At 39.9% G+C, this 20,443-nt stretch overlaps 1 protein-coding gene across 1 annotated transcript; it reads left to right on the top strand.

The window, feature by feature from the left end:
• Positions 1 to 4,922: 4,922 nt before the first annotated feature.
• Positions 4,923 to 18,452, top strand: LOC119741707 (N-alpha-acetyltransferase 40-like). The gene is made up of 8 exons (XM_038217569.1): positions 4,923 to 5,094; positions 6,271 to 6,315; positions 8,505 to 8,608; positions 9,189 to 9,284; positions 10,751 to 10,909; positions 11,770 to 11,853; positions 12,560 to 12,637; positions 18,003 to 18,452. Exons 1-8 carry the CDS (start codon positions 5,089 to 5,091, stop codon positions 18,154 to 18,156), a joined length of 726 nt encoding a protein of 241 aa, XP_038073497.1. The 5' UTR covers positions 4,923 to 5,088; the 3' UTR covers positions 18,157 to 18,452.
• The last annotated feature ends 1,991 nt before the right edge of the window (positions 18,453 to 20,443 follow it).

Below are 20,443 nucleotides of genomic sequence, written 5' to 3'. Positions count from 1 at the left end.
CTATGCAAGAGCTTGCCCCGAATCATGTGATTCGCAACAGTGTCTTTGGTCTGGAGAATTCAAAGTTAAAATGTGCCAAGCATTCTGAGCAAGTCAGTGTACCAGATGTTTTTCAAATTTAAATCCCAAAGGGTATAGGTTACTCACAAATGGCTTATTGGCGTCTGCCCGTTCAGGCCTTTCCATTCTTCACACAAATACAAATGCAATATAAATTTTAAGACCATCTAAATATTTTTTTTGTTTGCCCAGATTCCACAGAGTTGAAATTTGTTAACGATGACAACGATGATGTGCATGCAAAATAGGAATTAATCTAAAATTGAAATCAGACATCAGCTGCATATGAAGCCTGAAATTGTGGAGGTTCACTTCCGATGCACGATACCCTCGGCTGCATTCGAAATGTAACAATTTATTTACTTGGTTCCTAAAAGAACTTTTTATAAGTAACCTATTTTTCTGTAAATTTATTTTTTCAATTGGTGGAATTGTCAATATGTAATATTACAAGATTGGCCAGCGAACTGCGTTTATAAAACTTGAGTTTAATACTGTGAAGTGTAGGAAGTACCTTAAACTTATATTGTGTTTAAATGTGTGTTCCACTTACATGTGTTTTGTCTGTATCTGTGAAATATTTACCACTTGCACGTTTATTTTGGAAAGAATGTAGTATCCAGACGCCACTGTTTTGAACAAAGTCTATGGAGAGTCAAGAAAATTTCTAAGTATTTCCTAACAAAATTGGAAATGTTTCCCAGTCCCACATTCATGTCTTTTCAACATTTTGGCAATGACTGACCTTTATTGAGATGATGTATGAAGAAAAAAAGAGGCGTCAGGTTGCAACATTTTTTCCTTTATTTTAAACATGTATAATTTTACCATTATATAAAATGTAGACTTTTTGTGTAAACATCTACTAAATTGGATGCTTCAAGCTGTGGTCGTTATATCTGATCATCAAAATGCATTGAAATAACTCCTCAAGGTCCGCAAAGAGAATTTATTTCTTTCCCAACAATAGCTTGAAAATTGCTTTTGTGACATGCTTTTTTGCATAACATTTTTTTATAAGGGGCAAAACAAAGGATTTGGCTGTAGATAAATAGTTTCTGGGGGTAAAAAAACCCTGCAGTATCTGCAGGGTGTCTCACAAAAACAATGGACCGATTGGAAAATGAGCACTTATTTTGAATTGGCCGTAACTCAATAAATAGTTACCCGATTGGAAAGATTTTTTCGTTGTTGAAAAGCTAATGGACTATACTCTCTAAATATGCATAGATATTTGCGATGTATTATTTAAAAAGCTGTGAAAAAGGGGACGCTTTGAGGGTTCGTTTTTTTGTGAGACACCCTATATATTAAACGTAAGCCAGTGACTTAGTTGGCCTAATATATCTTCTGTGCAATTTGTGTAGGCTCATTGGTTTTAACTATTCAAATATACCTAACTAGTCAGTGTCTCAAAATACATTGAAGGAAATATGAAAATCTAATAAATCTTTGGAAATTTATCCGTTGAGTTTACTCTTTGCACTGAGCGCACTCTTTCCTTTTATAAAAAGAATATTTAATCTTGTAAAATGGAATGGACATCGGCTTCATTAATCACACTGATGTAAAGTAATGGATAAAATAAATCATGGATGCTAGAAAATTAGATAACTTTCTAGTCAAGTAGTGCAGAATGGCTTGTTTATTCCATACTTACTACAGCTAGTTCCAATTGTAAATCAAAAAGATTGACCGTAGGCGTCATGTCACACTGCTTGCCATACTGCATTCTGGGAGCCACGTGGTAAACTGGCGAAGTGAGTAAGCAGGTCATGGGTTCGAATCCCAACTGCGAAAGCTTGTGATTGTTTTCTCGAAAGTTTTCAAGTGACATAGCATATACCTTTATGTCGGTGAAGGGCAAAACCCAGTTTTAAAATTTACAGTTTGGCTCAAAATTGTATGCTTACAAAAGGGACTGACCACCACTGCCCTGATCACATTGCGCATGTGCTAATGTACAGCTTGGGTTGTTACTTTCTAATAGGCCTTTTCACACTTGACACATCTCTGGTTTGACGCAGGGTTGAAAACATGCATTTCACACTTAAAAATTTTCAACCCTGCGCCAATCCTGTGTAAACCCTGATATTGATTTCGAGGGTTCCAGACCAGGGTTGAAATTTTCAACCGGGTTGAAATTCTCGCCAGGGTTCAAAACAGTAGTAACCGAGCGAAATAAGCTTGGTTTGCACGAAGCAAGTGTGACATGATGCGCATTGAAAGCGGGGTTGAAAAATAAAAAAAACTTAACCCAGAACGGCACTGGGTTCACCCAGGGTCGAGTTCAACCCGGGTTGAGAGGCTCTAGTGTGAAAAGGCTTATAGCGGTACATGACTATTGTTGCATGTTACTGTGAGTGGCTAGCTCTCTACAAACACAAGAAGAATTTTTTTCAATTTCCAAATAAAAAGATGGTGGTGGATTCTTATACAGTGGAAAAAGCAGTCTGAAAGTGGCTGTGTGTACATGTACATTGCAGTATAAAACTTCATTGCCTGAACAAAATTTACAACATGGTTGACCCATGATATTTTTTCCTTGGCTCCGAAAATGCAATGTAGGAAACCATGTGATGTCATGTCCAAGCTGCTCTTTAACTTTGTAGTTTCTTGAGCTTGGGAAATTAAGCAGTTTGATCTTGCATCTTTTGAGGGGGGATAAGGCAAGTTCCAGCATAGAACCGAGTGGTACATGTACATGTCTGGTGTGAAACTTGTGTTGCCTCACTGAGCAAACCATTCCATTTTCATAATATTTCACTTTAATGAAATTGTTATTGTCTTTGATTATAGTTGATGTTTTCCAATTTCTGAGTTTGTGTAACATTTATGCAGTAGAAATATTTAACTGGAGTGCCTTGTATTACTTTTATTTAAAACAAAATGGCTTTTGAGTTTTACTTTTTGAATTAATGCAGTGGGGTTTATTTGGAGTGGCGCCAACTATTATTGGTCACGTTATTGTTGTGAAAAAAAAATGGGTTGTTAAAGGTTATGAGGGCTATGGTTATTATTTTGTGAGGTAATTTATATTACTTCTGTCATTGTAAAAAATATCCTTGAACTTTTGGAAAAGTCATGCAAATACCTGAGTTATAAAGGTCTTGTATAGGACTCAAACAAATAAAAGTGTCAATTTCTCACTTTTTGTGTTGAAGACTAATAATAATGTGGGGCTTGTATACCGATTTTCACCAAAGCTTCACATCTATGACCCCTGTTCATCTGCCCACGAGACCAGTTTCCTGCAGCAGCTTGAGATCAGCACAGTCTGGTCAAGGGCGGATCCAGAACACAGTTTGGGGGGGGGGGGATTCTAGATGCTCTGTGGTGCGATCTGAGGCAATTTCTGACCACTTTAACCAAAATTGTTCGAGGAAAAGATGGTGTGCCTTTATTGCGATGTCACTTAACGGGAATGTACAACATTTGCTTTTGCTGCAATTGTCAGAAATAAATGGATTTGGAGGATTAGTATGTTATAGCAAATATCGTTAAACTGACTTGATGTGGGTTTTTGGGAAAATCCAAGAAAATCAACCATATTCTTGTAGTCTGGTTTCCTGACCCCACTTAAGATGAAACAGAACAATTTATAGACTTTAGGGAATTGTAAGGTCAAAGAATCAGTCGAGCAGGCTTGTATCCCTTGACATGTGTGTAATCAATTGCAAAGAAAATGTGGAATAACTATGACTTAGGAGCACTTTTTGAAAAAAGCCAGGTTTCTCCAATGCTGGTCGGCGGACCATCGTTGGAAAAATACAAGTTTTCTTGAAAATGTCAGCACACCAGGAACCACGATTTTACAGGATGCTTTTGACTCTCAATCCCTAACAATCCTGTAAGAGATTTCGTGATAATTTGATCATTTAATTTTTCAATGCTTGCAAATGTATCTTCCCTTAAAAAAAAAAGTTGGTTTTTTTTTGGGGGGGGGGCATGGCCCCCGTTGCCCCCCCCCCCCCCCCCCCCCCCCCCCCCGATCCACTTTTGAATTCTGGTCGCTGCAGTCACAGGTACATGCTCATACTTCCGAGAGGAGAGACGAATTGTAGTGAAGTGTCTTGCCTAAGAACACAAGTACACATTCTCACAATATACAAGAAATCAAAAGTTGGTCACAAGTTATTTCTTAACTGAAATGAGTTGTAGGCATTCCTTTATTATTCATCCTTGAGATTGAACTCGAAAAACTAACCAATTTATTATCAATGTTTGCAAAGACAAAATATGAGATGTGAGCTTTCCCATTCACAACTTGTGTAAACTGGAAGAAATTGTGTGTTGTGAGAAACTTTAAATTGATGATTGAGGTTTTTGTGTGTGGTAAGATATCATTTCCCCCCCCCCCTCCATACATTTCTTTTTTGGCCTGCAATTGAGAGAAACCATATGCCTTCACAACTAGTGAAGAATAGCTCTGATATTATTTTGTGAATGTGATGTTATGTTACAATTACAAAACAAACTTGAAAATGTATACAATAAACGGTTTATTTATATTCTATGTGTTGAAAATTTTGAATAACCAAATCAACTGATAACACTTTTGGATGAAATTACTTCACATTTGAATAATTAACATTCTATTAAAATTAAATTGATTTTATGAGCAAACGTCTGAAAGTTCTAATATAAAAAAATATTTTAAATAGCCAAAAAACAGAGTATGTTGTTTTGATGTTCGATTTAAAGAGTCTTATGAACATCTTTCACGCGTCACGCAGGGCCACGTGACATTATGAGGTGCGATATTTTAACAACGAAGACCAATAGTCTCGGTCCGACTTGAATCAAGTCTAATACAAAAGTAAATACACTTGGAAATTATTGGAGAAAGGAATTGTGACACAAACACATGTTTTCGCGCGGTGAACCGAAATTTTACCGGGAAAGTCGGTGCGCATTTGCCATATGTCTGCTGTTCACGAGTAGCGCTTCGATTTTTCCTTCGTCGTAATACGATTTTGTATTGTATTTGCTGGTATTTGGTGTCTGTCATTTTGAAATTAGACGGATATGGGGGTGACTATCCTTTATTACTTGATGGTCTCTTAATTCCGGCAGTTTATGTGTAGAATTAGATGATGAAACGTCGAAGTTCGAACGTAGCCTACGCGGCCCATATCATGCTTATGTCTATCGCCATGGCCATGTCATGCATGTCGACGGCGATCGTGTAGTGTAGGGCCCCTGTTTTGTTTTGATCAAATTAGAGTAAAAATGTTTTTTATTTGCTCAAAAATCACCTTTACAATCAAAGCAGACTTTTCTCAATTCTAAGGACACCCGTTTTGCAATTATGACATGTATGAAAAGTTTCTTGGGGTGGGGGGGGGGGGGGGGATAATGGGATGGCGTTGGTTAATGATTAATGCATTACCCTAAACTAACATTTTGGGTTGGGTCAGGTCGGTTTGTCCATCATTTTAGTCGGGTCGGTTTCAGTTTTGCGTTTGAGATTTTCGGGTCGGGTCGGGTCGGGTCAAAACCATTTTGGAAAAACCTGAAATAAACCGAATTGAATCGAAACAGAATGGAAATTCACATGGTGCATTATTTAGTGCAGAGTCACTGCGCGCGGTGCAGTGTGACTGAAATGTTTGCGGTCTGTCTCGATCGGTCTAACATGTAGACCCACCATGTAGTGAGTAGGTCACTGCATGTTCAGTTACTGAAAGCCGATATTTTTTTTACGCGAAGCGGGTCAGTTCAGGTGCAAAAAGTGGACACATTTGCTGAACCCAGTCCCAGATATTCAAGGTTTTTCCGGGTCAGTTCGGTTTCGGGTTGGTTTTCTTTGAATTGTGGTCGGGTCGGGTAGGTTTTAGCGTAGGTATAAAAGATCCATTGCACCTGCGATGAAGGAGTGGTCAGTGTATATCACTGATGTGGTACCCTGTGTCTTGTGGAACTGTGTTGTGCTTGTCCTGCTTGTAGATTTCCATGGCCTCGCGGACTTTACAATTGCCGTTTTCATGATTGAAGTTTCCATAGCTATGCATAGGCCTATCCTAAATGGTTTTGTTACCTTGCCATACTTATTCCTGTACATGTACCTGTTTACAAACTTTAAACTAATTTTGGAAAGGATGAAGCATCCTGACCCCTCTTTACAAACAAATAGCTACGAAATTGTCATCTTAAAACTTACCAACACCCCTAATCGAAAACCTTTTTTTCCCATCACTTTTATCTCAGAGGAAATCTGCCAAAGGAAAGGAGAAGAAGTTGAAAAGGAAAGAGGTAAAGTAACGGTTTAAGAAAGCTACAAACCTTCCTTGATAGGTGATAGGGGCAGTTTAAAGAAAAATAATGGTGGCTTTAAAAGATTGTTTAACTCATTCCCTCCCTTCTGCCTCCAAACTATTAGGGCTAAAACATTAAGTCATGGCACAAGTAAACAATACATGTACGTATCGCAATAAAGATCCAAATAATTGTTATATCATTTTTAGTGTTTGTCATATTATTTGCAAAATCTCTGCCCTTGTACAGGTAAGTTACAGGGATCAATGCCAACTTTGGGTGAAGTCTCACCATTTTCAGTATACTGAAAACAACATTCAAATTACGTGTTTACGTACAAGTTTGAAATTCCAATGTGTCAGTATTCTAGATTACCTGAACAGTATGTGTATCAGGGTTCTCCCCAGGATTTTTTCAAACCTGTGGGGGAAGTTTTGTTGTGATTCACCAACCTGCAAAGCCATGGCGTGGGGTTCGGGGCCCGCTTAAGGGCCCCGAAAATTTTTGAACTTTAGAGGCTCTCTGGTGCATTTTAGAGCAAATCTGGGGAGTCTTTGAGGAAGATTTTCCCTTAAAATTTAGAGGAGATCATGTGATATCTTTTGTAATTAAAGAAAAAAATATATCAAAATTTTTAACTTAAAAAAAAAAATCAACATTTCAAAACCTGTGTAAAAACTTCCTGATCTAGAAAGTATGAATTATATTAACAAGCAAGTTTCAAATTAAGAAATTAAGGTGAAGAAAAATATCACTTTTGCTTCCGATTACATGCCTTTCAAAATAGCGTCGGTAAGTTGGAAAAATTATTTCGCCAATTTTTTGGGCTGCTGATTGAATCATGGAGGAATAAAAACACTTGATTGAATGGAGCATATTGAACAAGGAATCATGTAGTTTTGTGCCTGGATTATTTTCCTTTGCACCACGAAAATTATCAAGACTGACCATCAAAAGTGATTAAAACTTGCCTCACCTAATTAAAAATATATTTGAGGTAGTTGATTCCACAATATGTTTAACGTACATCATGGCCCCCTCGCGCGGCGCCGTCAACATTCAGTCTGGCCGGCTGTACATCGCGCTGTGCTCACAGCGCAGCATCAGTGTGCATTACTGAACTGTGTACGGCCCATCCCATGTGGCTGAAAATTTTGCACCACTGCTTCTAAGAAGCATGCTACGCGTACGATGTTTCGCCATACGTTCGAGCTTTGCAATCTCGTCATTTTAATGGAAAATACATACACAGAAAATAGAGATCACGTTCTGAGAATTAATTTGCAGAAATTCTCTTTCTCCATCGATGTTTGTTTGGTGTTTTTACGATCCAACTTCGGCCGAAATCATCATGTATGCACGTACAAGGCAGTAGTCACTGGTTCCGGTCCTTCATCATAGCATACTGTTAGCACGCGAAGGGAACCAGTGTACCATGCTGAATGCGCTAATATACAGCTGGGTGCTGGCGGTCGTCGCGAAAGACCCGTCTTCGTGTGCATTTTGATCACACATGCAGCATCAGAAATACGGGATTTTTGTCAAGATTTTGAATGTCAAGATGAAATAATGGCGTATGAAACGATAATGTTGTGCATTTTAATGTCTTGTGTAATAAATTATATTGTGCGTATCGGGGGCTGAAAAATGTGATCGGCATTTTTGTCGGCGTATCGGGCCACAATTCCAGCGTATCGGGCCGATACGCACGTTTGTACGTGGGGAGAACCCTGGTGTATTATCAAATAATGCATTGCAATTTATCAGCTGAATCAACTGGGTTCGAGTCCCACCCGATTTGTTTTTTCCAACTTTCACTCAGGAGGTAACACACCGAGAATACAGTGTTTACATGTACATGTATATGTCGGTGAAGGGCAAAACCTAATAGCGATTTATCAACTACATCACCTATTCACCCCTATCAAGAATTTCTTTTAGAGTTACTAGTTAGTCTGTCAAACCAAACAAATCTTGGAAAATTGCCATCTTCAATCTCTCATCCTAGCCCTGCTCTTATTTCTCAAGATCTGCCATCAATCTAAGGCCGACTCAAGCAAAACAACAAAAATAGTTTCTTGAAGGTGTGTGGGAAAAAGGAAGAACTTTCCCTTTGGCTTCTGAGAGCTACTCTGCAAGGCCGTGCTTACGTTTAACATTTCCTTAATTCATGTTTTCTGATCCAGGAGCAGGCCTCCCTCGCTGCTTCTCAAGCCGTTGTTGATGCTGCTAATGCGCTTGATGATCCTATGGAGAGTCTAGCACCATTCAAGAAATACAACAGAAATGGGTGAGTTGTCCATGAAGTCCATGTTGTCATCAATTACATTCATTCACTTAACTTGCATCTTTTGGTAACCATGACAATAATATAGCATGGTAACTAAGGCCAAAAAAAAATTCTTCTTCCGAATACATGGCATTTGAGAATAGGGTAGGTACATGTAGGTAGGGCATTTTTTTTGGGGGGGGGGGAGGCAATTTTTTGTGGGCGATCATATGGAGGTGTGTGCATGTAGTCAAGGGTAAAAGGTAGTAATTGATGGTTTTCAGGATTTTTCCCATCATTTTCCCCTCAAAAATAGGGTAGGGGGTGGGTATGGTAACCGGAAGCAGAACTATATTTTGTTTTGCCTAATATTAACCTTGACTCCCCTGGTGTTTTTGCAGAGAAACATAACCCTAACAGTCCTAACTTCTCCAGAATCCTCCACTATGTACGAAAACCTTTTTTTTAGGCAAAGACTCTAGCTTTCAGGGATCATCAAACCTCATGTAGTGTAATGGTGGCATGATGGCTCTACCCTCAATCCTTTAAAACCCCCAGATGATTTGGGGATGTTGAAGGTTTAGATGTATTTCCATTTCAGGCTGAATCTGACGATAGACTGCTGCCGGAGCACTAGTCTGGATGAGCAGACACTAGACTGGGCCTTCAACCTCACCAAGAAAAACATGCAAACACTGTGAGTGCGCAGAATGTTTTTTTTTTCATTACCTTAAGCCGGCATGAAGGGTAATTAAAGCCACGATCACAAGCATTGAAAGCACAACTTCAGAAAGGGTACTTTTCAAGATTATTGAGGGCGCTATTCAAGAAGACAAAAAGGCCACTCTTTGAGACACCTATCTGGTATCCACCCCATCACTTTCCATGCATAAATTAGCATAAGTTTAATTTCAAAATGTCACATACGTGACCAATCAAAATGTCACCGTGACAACAGAACAATTCAGAGAGTAAAACTATCCCAAGAATGGCCCCATATATGAAGTGTGTGATGTAACATTTTGATAGCAGAAAACTTAAGAAGGACTGCAGGAGTGCATGGGCATCCCGCATTCCAAAAATTCATTGTGGAGAACGCTGTGCCTGTAGTTAATTACACAGAGAGACATCCAGCCTGGGCGAAAATATTTTCAGAAATAATACATGCTAGTCGGCATAGTCAAGTCCATCCAAAGTCCTATCAATTCCATTACAGAAAACATCTCACCTCTGTTTCGACTTTTCCATTGCTGCTACATGTCCCTTCCCTCCCTAGAGTCTTTCGGCGCTACTCTGCAAATGTAGGTAAACAGAGGTGAGATGTTTTCTGTAATGGAATTCCTAAAATCCAAAGGGATTTTCCATTCTAGTAAGAAAATACTCACCTCTGTTTACCATCCCTCCCAATTTATTAAAAAAAAAAATCGGAGTCTTTGTGTAACAGGGCTTTTTAAGGGACATGTAGTGGGCGCGGAGGGTGAGGCTTGGGCGCTATTCTTTTCAGCGAATGCTTGTGCGCATGCGCGCTGATATGCAAATGTAGGTAAACAGAGGTGAGTGTTTTCTTACTAGAATGAAAAATCCCTTTGGATTTTAGGAAGTCCAGCATAAGTCAAATCACAGATTCTCCAATCCCCGGCATTCCTTTGTTAGTGTTCGTTCACTTTACATGTGACTAGACAATTGAATTGATTTACTTGAGACTAGACTTGTAATGGACTCAACTGCTAGTAAAGTGATAACGAATTAAGTTTGCCGCAGGTTAAAGTAATTAAAGTAAGCAGCAGCAGTAATTCGCTGGCATAGTCGTGACGTCACTCAGAGGTCAACTCTGTGCAACCAGTTTATACTAGTTCATGCGTACTGCACCGGCCCAGTGAACACCGTGGTTTCGCTGTGGCTGTTGTAAATCCGTTTCATAATTGGCTTGATTCTCCTCTTTGAAGCAAAAATGAGCACAAGTGTGGTTGTAACTGGTGTGGTGACAGTCTGCTGAAAGGCAGTCAACCATTTTCAGGTACTAAGTTGTGAAAATATTCTGTAAAAGTAGGATGTAACATTAGTGCATAAGGAACATGCATGAACCGTTATCAAGGAGGAGGTGACGTCACCTTTTCTCAGCGTATACTGATATCCTTTGCTTATCATCATCTTCTACCTTAGATATGAGGCAAGTAAGAGTGGATGGAGGTCCAGGGAGAAGAGAGACGAGATGACGGATGACCGGGCGTGGTACCTCATCGCTAGGGAAACAGATGACACACCGGTCGGCTTGATCCACTTTCGCTTTGACATGGACTTTGATGATGAGGTTGTGTATTGGTAAGTATTTTACATCTTATAACTAGTTTCATTACCATACCTGCTGCTGCATCAGATGAGAACCAGCCAACTGACCCCGGTCAAGTGATAAGACGTCTGCACTAGTAAGCAGGAGGTCGTGGGTTCAAGTCCCACCTGAGTGACTTTTTCCAACTCTCACTTGAGAGGTACCCGCTGCAAAGTACATCAGATTCGAACCAGCCAACTGATCCTGTAAGCTCAGTGGTCAAGTTGTAAGACGTCTGCACTAGAAAGCAGGAGGTCGTGGGTTCGAGTCCACCCGAGTGATTTTTGTAACTTTCACTAGGTCAATGTCAAAATAATCCTGGCGCGATCTGGTTAAGCAGCGCTATGAAATTGGGCCCAGCAGATTGTAAATCTACAAGGTTATTAACTTATGTATTTGACGGTAGTTGAGTAGTTCTTATTTGCACTTCAACTTTGGAATGTCTTGTAGGTTCTGGCTGAGCATGGTTGTTAAATAATGTGTATTGAGAGGCGAACATCCCTTGGGTGGCATGGGTGACACAGTGCGTAAAGTGCCCGCCTCTCACTGCTGTGGCTCAGGTCCGATGCCCAGCTGGGGTCATTTTGAGAGTAGAGCTGTTTGTTGATTCTCTCCTGTACCACGAGGGTTTTCCTCCCTCCGCAAAAATCAACACTTTTGATCTGGCTGTGCTCCGTGGTTAGACGTGGGTCTTATGGCGGCTGCCCAAGGTGCCTTTACATGCCTTCAGCTCGACCACGTTGTAGCTGCGGCCTTCGAATTCAGCTTCTGCTGCGAGTAAGGACGATTAGCTTCCAAAATCTATTTATTTAAATTGTTTTGGTATATTTACCCCTTTTTCTTGTCCATGCAGTTACGAGATTCAGCTAGTTGAGTCAGTCAGAAGGAAAGGACTCGGCAAGTTCCTCATGCAAATCCTATCTCTTCTTGCTCACAAGTGAGTTTTTTTTTTTTAACGTTTTTTTTTCGTTCAAATGTCGGCTGATGACTGCAAATGGTGCCCGACTAAAAGTAGCGCAAATATGGGAGTCCAGAGAGGCCACATAAAGCTTATACTCGATCGTAACTCTATCTAAAAACATGTTAAAATTGTGCAGCAGCAGGATTCCAGTCAAACCAGTGAGTTTGGCGGTTTCGAGATATCATCTTTCATTGAAAAAAAACCCCACTTTTTTTCATTTTGCTGACGCACATGGCTATGGCGACGCTAGCACATACCAGAAACCTGAGACCTTTTTTTTGGAGGGGGGGGGGCCTAATGTGTGGCTTTTTCATAACCATGAGTACTGAATATGCCAAATATACTGAATATTTGAATATTTGATCATCCACTGAAAAGCATTTTGCAATGCGAATATTCTAACAATGTGAGCAGTCTCTAGAAGATGAAGAGAAATGCCTGTGATGTCCTATTAATCGTATAAGTTTGCATCTTTAAAATCTTTACCTTGGATTGGACATTTGGGAGACATCCCCATAGACTAAGGCTGGCGCATGTAAAACGTGCCTGGTGTGTTCCGATAATCGAATACTAAATTATTCGAAAATGCACAGCCCTAATGAGTCATTCAATTTAAATTACATATGTTTCAGTCTTGTCCAACATCTTGAACAAACACAGATACATGTACTTTATTTTACAGGGTGCATATGAAGAAAGTGATGCTGACTGTATTCAAGAAGAACTTCACTGCTTTTGAATTTTTTAAGAACACACTCAAGTAAGTATTGACCACTGTTAGGCCAAAAAAAAAAAACGTCGGTCCCTGGTCAGCGCGCGCGCGTCGATTTTAATCATGCGCGTCAATCTTTTTTTTTTCCAAAATGTTCCGCGGTAGCTCCAACAGCGCCCTCTATTGCTGCACCTGCTCAAGTGTTTTTTACCAAAGAGCACCAAGGAATGGGAAATTGCACCAAGGCAAATGATCGAGAGCACCAAGGCAAATTATGGAGTACACCAATGTACATGAGGACGCCAAAAAAGCAAAATAGTACCCCACCTTGTCTGTACAATCCAAGCTTAAAGAAAAGAAAAAAAAGCAAAAAAAAAAAAAAAAAGCCGCGTCCCCGCGTCAATTCTGGAACTTTGGTCTGACCAGAGACTGAATACTAATTTTTTTTTGGCATTATGTACCCTGTGCCAAAAGCTCAAAAGTTTCAACTTTGGGATGAAAAAAAAAGGTCAAAAATTCAGCCTCTGGGAAAGCTAATTTTGAATTTGAACTCAGGTGAAGATTAACGCCGGCTGGATATGGGACTTAGATTCTTGGTAGTTGGTTCATCTCCTAAATATTCCGTGGGAGTTTATACAGGAGACCAGAAACACTGGGGCAAACCCCTTCTCTTAGTGATAAGTGTCACTGGGTTCTTTTATGTGCATTGGATTACACAACACACGGGACCTACGGCTTTACGTCCCATCCGAAGGACGAAGCAATAATGGTTAAGTGCCTTGCTCAAGGGCACAAGTGTCCACCTGGCGGGCTCAAACCCACGCCACTGTTGCCTCTGAAACACCAGAGCATGAGTCCGGTGTTCTTTACCCGCTAGGCCATGACACTCCACTTAGATGTGAACCAATGGGCTCAAAGAGTTGTAAGAAACCTACATGTAGGTATGCCTTGTAACCTAGACTTACTTGCAAATACAGTTTTGAAATGGTAAATTATTTACAGTTGTCCTTCGGACCATAGAGCCAGGACCCAAGGAGTCAGAACTCTTGGGCGATTTACATTTTGACCATTAACATTTCAATCCCTCGGGAATGTCCATAGCTAAATCACTGTGACCGCAAGCCTTGCCATTCAAAGCGTGCATGCAAGCGGCCTTTGAACACGATGATCGCCGCCGCCTTTTTAGTTGGTAACCAACAACCTTCCTATGTGCTGTATAATAAGTTGTGTCACTTGGCTATTCTTTTTTGAAAAATATATTTTACGACAAGATAAGCTTTAACAACTGCGCAGTTGTTAGATGTGAGTTGTAAATTCAAGTTATCGATGTACAGTTGTTGGTCCTTGAAAGCGCTATCTGTCCCTGTAATTTGAAGATAAATTGGATTTTTTCAGATAAGTTATCATGTCTTTTCGGACATTTTTTAATGAATTTTAATGAATTTCCATTTATGGAATTTGATTTTTTGGGAAATTTCACAACTTTTCACATTAAAGGTATATAGCATTTTGTTCGTCATGAAATGATTGTTTCAGTGATGTTGACCACATTGTTAGCCAGTATTAGCCAACTCTAAGGGCGGATCCAGGGGGGGCCAAAGGGGGCCATGGCCCCCCCCAAAACGAAACCAATTTTTAAATTTTTTATGTGACATCGCAATAAAGGCAGGCAATGAGTACACCACCATCTTTTCCTCAAAAAAACATTGGTTAAAGTGGTCAGAAATTGCCTCAGATCGCACCACAGAGCATCTAGAATCCAAAAAAAAATTTTTTGGGGGCACCAAATTTTTTTTTGGCCCCCCCAAAAAAATTGTGTTCTTGATCCGCCCTTGGCCAACTCTGAACAAACACTTTCAAAATCATTCATTTTTGGCGATGTATGACAACTGCGCATGCGTATTTACCATGTATTGTCTACAAAGCAATGCAAACTCTTTCCTCTAGCATTAGTGAGCGCGGATCTCTATTGAGCAAGCTGGGTCCAGGTGCTTTTTACTGTTGCTTTTGAGTGCAGCCACGATCCTTCTTTTATTGTTTTCTTCAAAATGACAGCATGCCAGAAGGAATAATTTCACAAAGAGTTTAGTATCATTACTATCTTTAAACCAAGTAAGCTTTTTCGCAAGAATTTGGTTGGTTCCTTTTTAGATAGCTGCAAATAGTCCAATTTATATTTAAAAGTGACAAACATAGTTTGCAGAGGGCAATGACCGTCTATTGTAAGGATGAGGCATAACATTTTTGCTGACGCAGACAGAGAAAACATCTGGGCCCTAATGACTTAAACAAAACTCGATGCCTTGCGTCATGAGCTGATCAATCCAAGACCGATTCCTGGCGTATTAGAGCGCGTCCAATTTGCCTCGATAATTCCCGTGGTGGGATCAGTGCAGCTCGGTAATTATGCGATAATTCTCGACCAATACTAGAGAGCGCCCCTAGAGTATTGAAGCTAGTGGCACAGAGGGGAAGTGCCTCAAATCCCTTAAGTCCAGATGTCATTAGAAAAACTCATCAATGCATGGGCAGCTTAAGTCGGGTTTATACCGTCAAGTACAAAACAAACTTACTGACTACCGCTTGTTAGTTGTTTATTTCAGTCCTGAATCATTGCTACTATTGTATAAACTGTAAGGGATATACTTAGATTGTTAAAACACTGATCCTGCACACAAGGATATATGACTCATCTGAGCTTGTGCACAAAATGTACGGAACGGATTGTCTACATGCGCGATATACCGCGTCCGCGCATAGAACACCGCATAGAACATGTACTTGTGGAATAATGCGCGCGCGCCATGACCGCCGACAGCTGGTGTCCTGACAGAAATTTGACTACTGGAAGACTGCAGTTGCACGCCAAGTCTCGCGCACGCAAGATGCGCATGCAAGACGCGCACGCAAGACGCGCAAGTGCCATATCACGCCTCTAACCAGAAATTTGGGGAAGTCATTTTCTGTCAGTATGTTATGAAATACATGTACAAGTAATTAAGTGAACACGAAAAATGTAATTAAATGAAGGAATAGGAATTGATAAATATAAAATGTGAAGTGCTCTGGCAAAATGAGATGGAAACGAGGCACAGAAAAATGGAAAAACAAAAAACAAAAACAAAGGGGGTTTACTTTTGTTGTATATTTGTAATCTTTGACATGTCTGCTACACACAGTTTCAAGAAATAGTTTTAAAATGGTGGAATAAAAGCGGTTTTAAGAAGAAAAAAAATGGCATATTTCCATTTTAATGACTACAAAACTCGAAACTTTAAAGGCCTTATTCTCAGTATTTTACTTTTTTGACATGTCGATCAATGCGAACTTTGCACAGCCATAACTTGTTAACGGAATGTCCGATTGATGTGCAACAAACGGTATTTTATAGAGTATTTTATTAACTTCCCTATTTATCTGCAAACCCTCATTTCGACCTCTGCCCAGTTCTGTCTCATTTTGCCAGAAAGCCTCACAAATATCAAGAAATGTCACCAAAAAAAAGAGTAAAACAATAATCATCCAACCATGTCCTCAATGTATATCAAAAGCAAGCTGCACATGTAAGAACTTTTGGAGATCATCTTGATTTTAGTTCAAATTCAGCCCCTGTTTTTTCACTACAAGGAAGCGGGAAAGGAAAGATACTTAAATGATGTCCCTATGGTGAACACTTATCTCTGATCAGACTCTCTTCTAGTCATTTTGAGGGAAAAGCTGGGACAACAGATCAAAGCGGCTTTTCTACAAATGCCATAATTCGGTGGAGAATGTTAGTCTCTTTTCCCTGTTGGTTAAATGCAAAATAGATGCAGTTGTCATACTCTTTCTGGCTGAATATAAATTGATGGAAATGAAATCAAAACACATTCAGGATGAATCATGTTTGTACTATGAGTTGATTTGGATGAATAACAAATGTCAAGAGTTTCCTGAGCATAACATGGATTAAAGGTAGAGTATATCTTTTTTTTGGGGGGGGGGGGCTTTTTTTCATTTGAAGCAACAAAAGTGCTTAAAATCTATTTTAAAAAAAGAGCTTAACAACTAACCTGATGAAATTTTAGCTCAGTGAATGTTGTATATTCCGAGAAAACAATATTCTAGGATCTCGATTCCAATTTAAAAGTTGCCGAGTCATGTTTTAAATTGCACCCGAAATCAGCATGCAGGACACGTTCTCATTCAGCCGATTGCAGCTACGCAATGTCACACACTGAACCAATGAATTCTAGCTTCACGCATGCGTTGTGTCACTTTCAATGCTTGTGCGCACTCATTCACAGCTTCGCCGAATTAAAAATGAACTATCAACAGAAATTTCCAAAGATACGTCTTTAGACACATCTTTGGAAATGACCTTCTTTTATTGTTTCTTCAAAATAACAGCATGCCAGAAAGAATAATTTCAAAGGGAGTTTAGTGCTATCACTGTCTTTAAACCAAGTAAGCTTTTCAACAATAATTTTGTCAGTTACTTTTTGGATAGCTGCAAATGATGTACTCTACCTTTAATGTCATATTTGAAGCAATTTTGTCCCCTATGTGTTGGATTTGCAAGAAAAATATGCATGCTTTGGGAATAGAAGTTTAAATCTTTTTACTTTGTGCAAAAGAAGTTTCATCCAGTGGTATTAGAAATCGGAAATTTCAAAATCTGGTTATTCTGATTTCTTTTCAAACTGAATAATGGTTATCCGATTTTGCCTGAAGCTCCTGTTCAACTCACAGTCATGGTTAACAGCAACTGATGAGTGAGGTACTGCATGCAATGCCCTCCATGATGATTGGGTGTAACATGCGGGATTACAAAAAAAACGCTCCAAAAATAAAAAGAAACTGGATTTATAGAATGCCAATATACCATAGGATACAAGGTGCTATAACAAAGAAATGGAAAAGGATAAGAAGACAAGAAAAGAGGACAGCCAGCTACGATTTGGGGGAAAAGTTGGGTATTGAGTGCCTTTTTGAAGGACAAAACATTGCATGAATTTCTGATGGGGATGGGTAGGCTATTCCATAAGCGGGAGGCGGGTATGGAGAAGGCCCTGTCACCAGCCTGTTTACGTGACTTGGGGATGACAAGGGACTCTCCAGCACAAGAATGGAGGGTGTAAGAACAGCGCCGTAATATTGAAAACAAAATGGGTGGGAACTCTCTGTTCAGTGAAATGGGCAGGGTATTCTGCTAACGAGTGAATGCTGTTACAATCAGAGACCATGGAGTAAATTGGGGGATATGTTCCAGAATTGTTTTCTTTAGCTTCTGTCACACAAAAATTGTTAGTTTCAAATATCCGCCTTCTAAAATCAAACCGAATAGTAGAATTCAAACTGAATTTTCAAGATATCCGGATTTTTAATCCCACCACTAGTTTTGCCGTGACTTTCTAATTTTTACCCTTAACAGATTTGAGATTGACGAGACCTCGCCCAGCATCTTTGACCCGTTGGAAGAAGATGAATACGACTATGAGATCATGAGCAAGGCAGTGCCACAAAAGAAGGTACCTCAACCAAGACAGGTGTGCAGAGACAGGTGTTGCACTCAAGCTGTGCACTGAAAGAACAGAACAAAAACCAACGAAGGACTAACGTTTATTTGCTGTTTCTGCAGCGAGGTTTCACCGAGAAGTTTGTGTTGTATTGTGTTGAATTCATCTACCTTGCGTGTATGTAACCTGGAAAAATGACACACTTGGGGGAACTCGTACAAACTAAGACTCTATGGGGATTAACTAACAAAACTAAACTAAACTCAGGATCTTTGAAGAGAAAAGTCGCGAGGAGACTGAATTAATAGGGACAAGGGACACAATTCTAGATTTCGAACAAAAAAAAAGACAAAAAGAATTTATTTACAAGAACTTTCAAAATGACCAGATAATTATAAAACCAAGACCACGAAAATCAAGTAAGAGCAAAGACTAAAAACCAAAACTTAAACCTAAAAAAACCCAAAGACTTAAAGAAACTTAAAAACCAACTTAAACCAAAGACCTAAACCGAGTTAAAAACCAAAAGTAGTTAACCAAAACAGTGTTGTATAAAGTGGACCTTAAAGACACTTCTGGCAGAAATCAAAGCAAATGACTCCAACAAGCAGACAAAACTAAGCAGGACAGGCACTCCAGTTAGGAGGAAAATATATGCATGTGACTTGTCTCTGCTGATCTGCTGGGTGAACTAAAGTGGCTTGACCATGTGGCAGCTTATATAGGGGGGACATGTGGGCTTAAGTAAACAAACAGGGGGTCACACTACTGAAAGGGGGGGGGGGAATCTTGAGTAACTAAAACGATTTCTTTTTGTTCTAAAGGGGAGCTACTCCTATATACTATACACTTCATACATGAAAAATATACAACCAAAACTGGGCCCTGCCACATGTACACCCATTCCAAGTTCGCAATTAAAGTAATTGCAACTTGGATATTTTTGTAAATTAGTCATTTGAAATATGCACAACTACTTTTATTGTGAATGTGCACAACAGTGTTGCATGAGTACTTTTATCCGAGTACAAAGCACTGCCAAGTACCAAGCTATCAAGTACATTTTGTACCCTTTGCCTCTGAGTATTTTAACCCATGTGAATGAGTTCAGGTACCAGAGTCCAATTAGTTGGACCTTCGGCAAGTACAAACATTCTCAGAAAGTACTCGAGTTGTACTAGTGTACGAGTATGAGTTTGAGTATACGGACTACGAGTACTACAACACTAGTGCACAAGACGATATCCTTTGGCACCAGTGGGTTCACTTTGGGTGCGTTTGAGTAGCTGTAAAGGCAGACGGGTTAGCCACGACAGCCGGGCTAATTGAACGCTCAACCGCGGGCCATCACGATCCTCACGTGATGTCCGTAGCCGTGGCCATAGCTACTGACAAAATGTTCGTTTCTGACTGGGTCTAAGTTTGAGATTTACTGCTTTTCAGTCAGTTGCAAAACTCAAAAAAGTTGGGCTGAAATTGCAGCCTCTAAAGTCGCAGTGAACTCAATAAATACTTATTTCCACCAGCCAACAGCGAATAACTGCCAAACAGGCTGAGGAAAAAAAAAAGTTGACTTTTGGGTCCACTTGAGATTTTCACCGTCCGGCCGCCATATTTGTCCATTTCTAAGATTGAACAATGCATGGGTGTGACATATTTCCACCAGTGACTCTGCTCACGAGCAGTGTCTGTGGAAGCTGACCCTGGGGAGCCCCCAGAATGACATCAGAGCTAATCGAACGGCACGGGGCCCGGGTTGATCCGGGTGAGCTACTCGAACGCACCCTTTAGTCAGTACCCCCCCCCCCCATACTCCGTCAATGTAACCATTGAGTGGGAATTGTGAACGGAGTGCATACTGTCAAACCTTGCACTGCCTAGTGCAGTATGCAGTCTGTAATCCTGATTCATTTAAGGGAATTGCCATTGATTGGCAATGCCCTTGGTTTCTGTGGAAATCAATAGGCAGTATAAATTGCTTTTAGCAAAGGAAAACCATGACCTTACTGGCCGCTCTTGCACTGAAATTCAAGGCCTTGCAAATTGTGACCTAACATATCTTGGGGTGGGGTGGGAATTTTTTTTTTTTACAAGACTACATGAACTGTATGCTAGAAATAATTGTTCATGTGTGTCTTTGTGATCTGTTACACGGTACCCTGTGGAGACATGGGTATAATAATAGGGAACAAAAGACTGAATACGCCTCCACGGGGCAATTTATACAGATGAATACGTCTCCACAAGGTTATCACGAAATAGATATATGGATTTGACTCAAAAATTGGAATTTCCAAGGTGTGTTGATCTGTCACAAATTGAAGTATTTTTATGTAAGGGATATTAAGTCCGAATT

Source organism: Patiria miniata, unplaced genomic scaffold, assembly GCF_015706575.1.
Source record: "Patiria miniata isolate m_02_andy unplaced genomic scaffold, ASM1570657v1 HiC_scaffold_5, whole genome shotgun sequence".
Lineage (NCBI taxonomy): Eukaryota > Metazoa > Echinodermata > Asteroidea > Valvatida > Asterinidae > Patiria > Patiria miniata.
This window is presented reverse-complemented; position numbering and strand designations above follow the sequence as displayed.

What these genes read in the sequence shown, in the direction of transcription:
- LOC119741707 (XM_038217569.1), top strand. An exon ending in AAGAAATACAACAGAAATGG is followed by an intron (nt 8,609 to 9,188) that starts GTGAGTTGTCCA and finishes TTTCCATTTCAG; the next exon opens with GCTGAATCTGACGATAGACT. An exon ending in AAGAAAAACATGCAAACACT is followed by an intron (nt 9,285 to 10,750) that starts GTGAGTGCGCAG and finishes CTTCTACCTTAG; the next exon opens with ATATGAGGCAAGTAAGAGTG.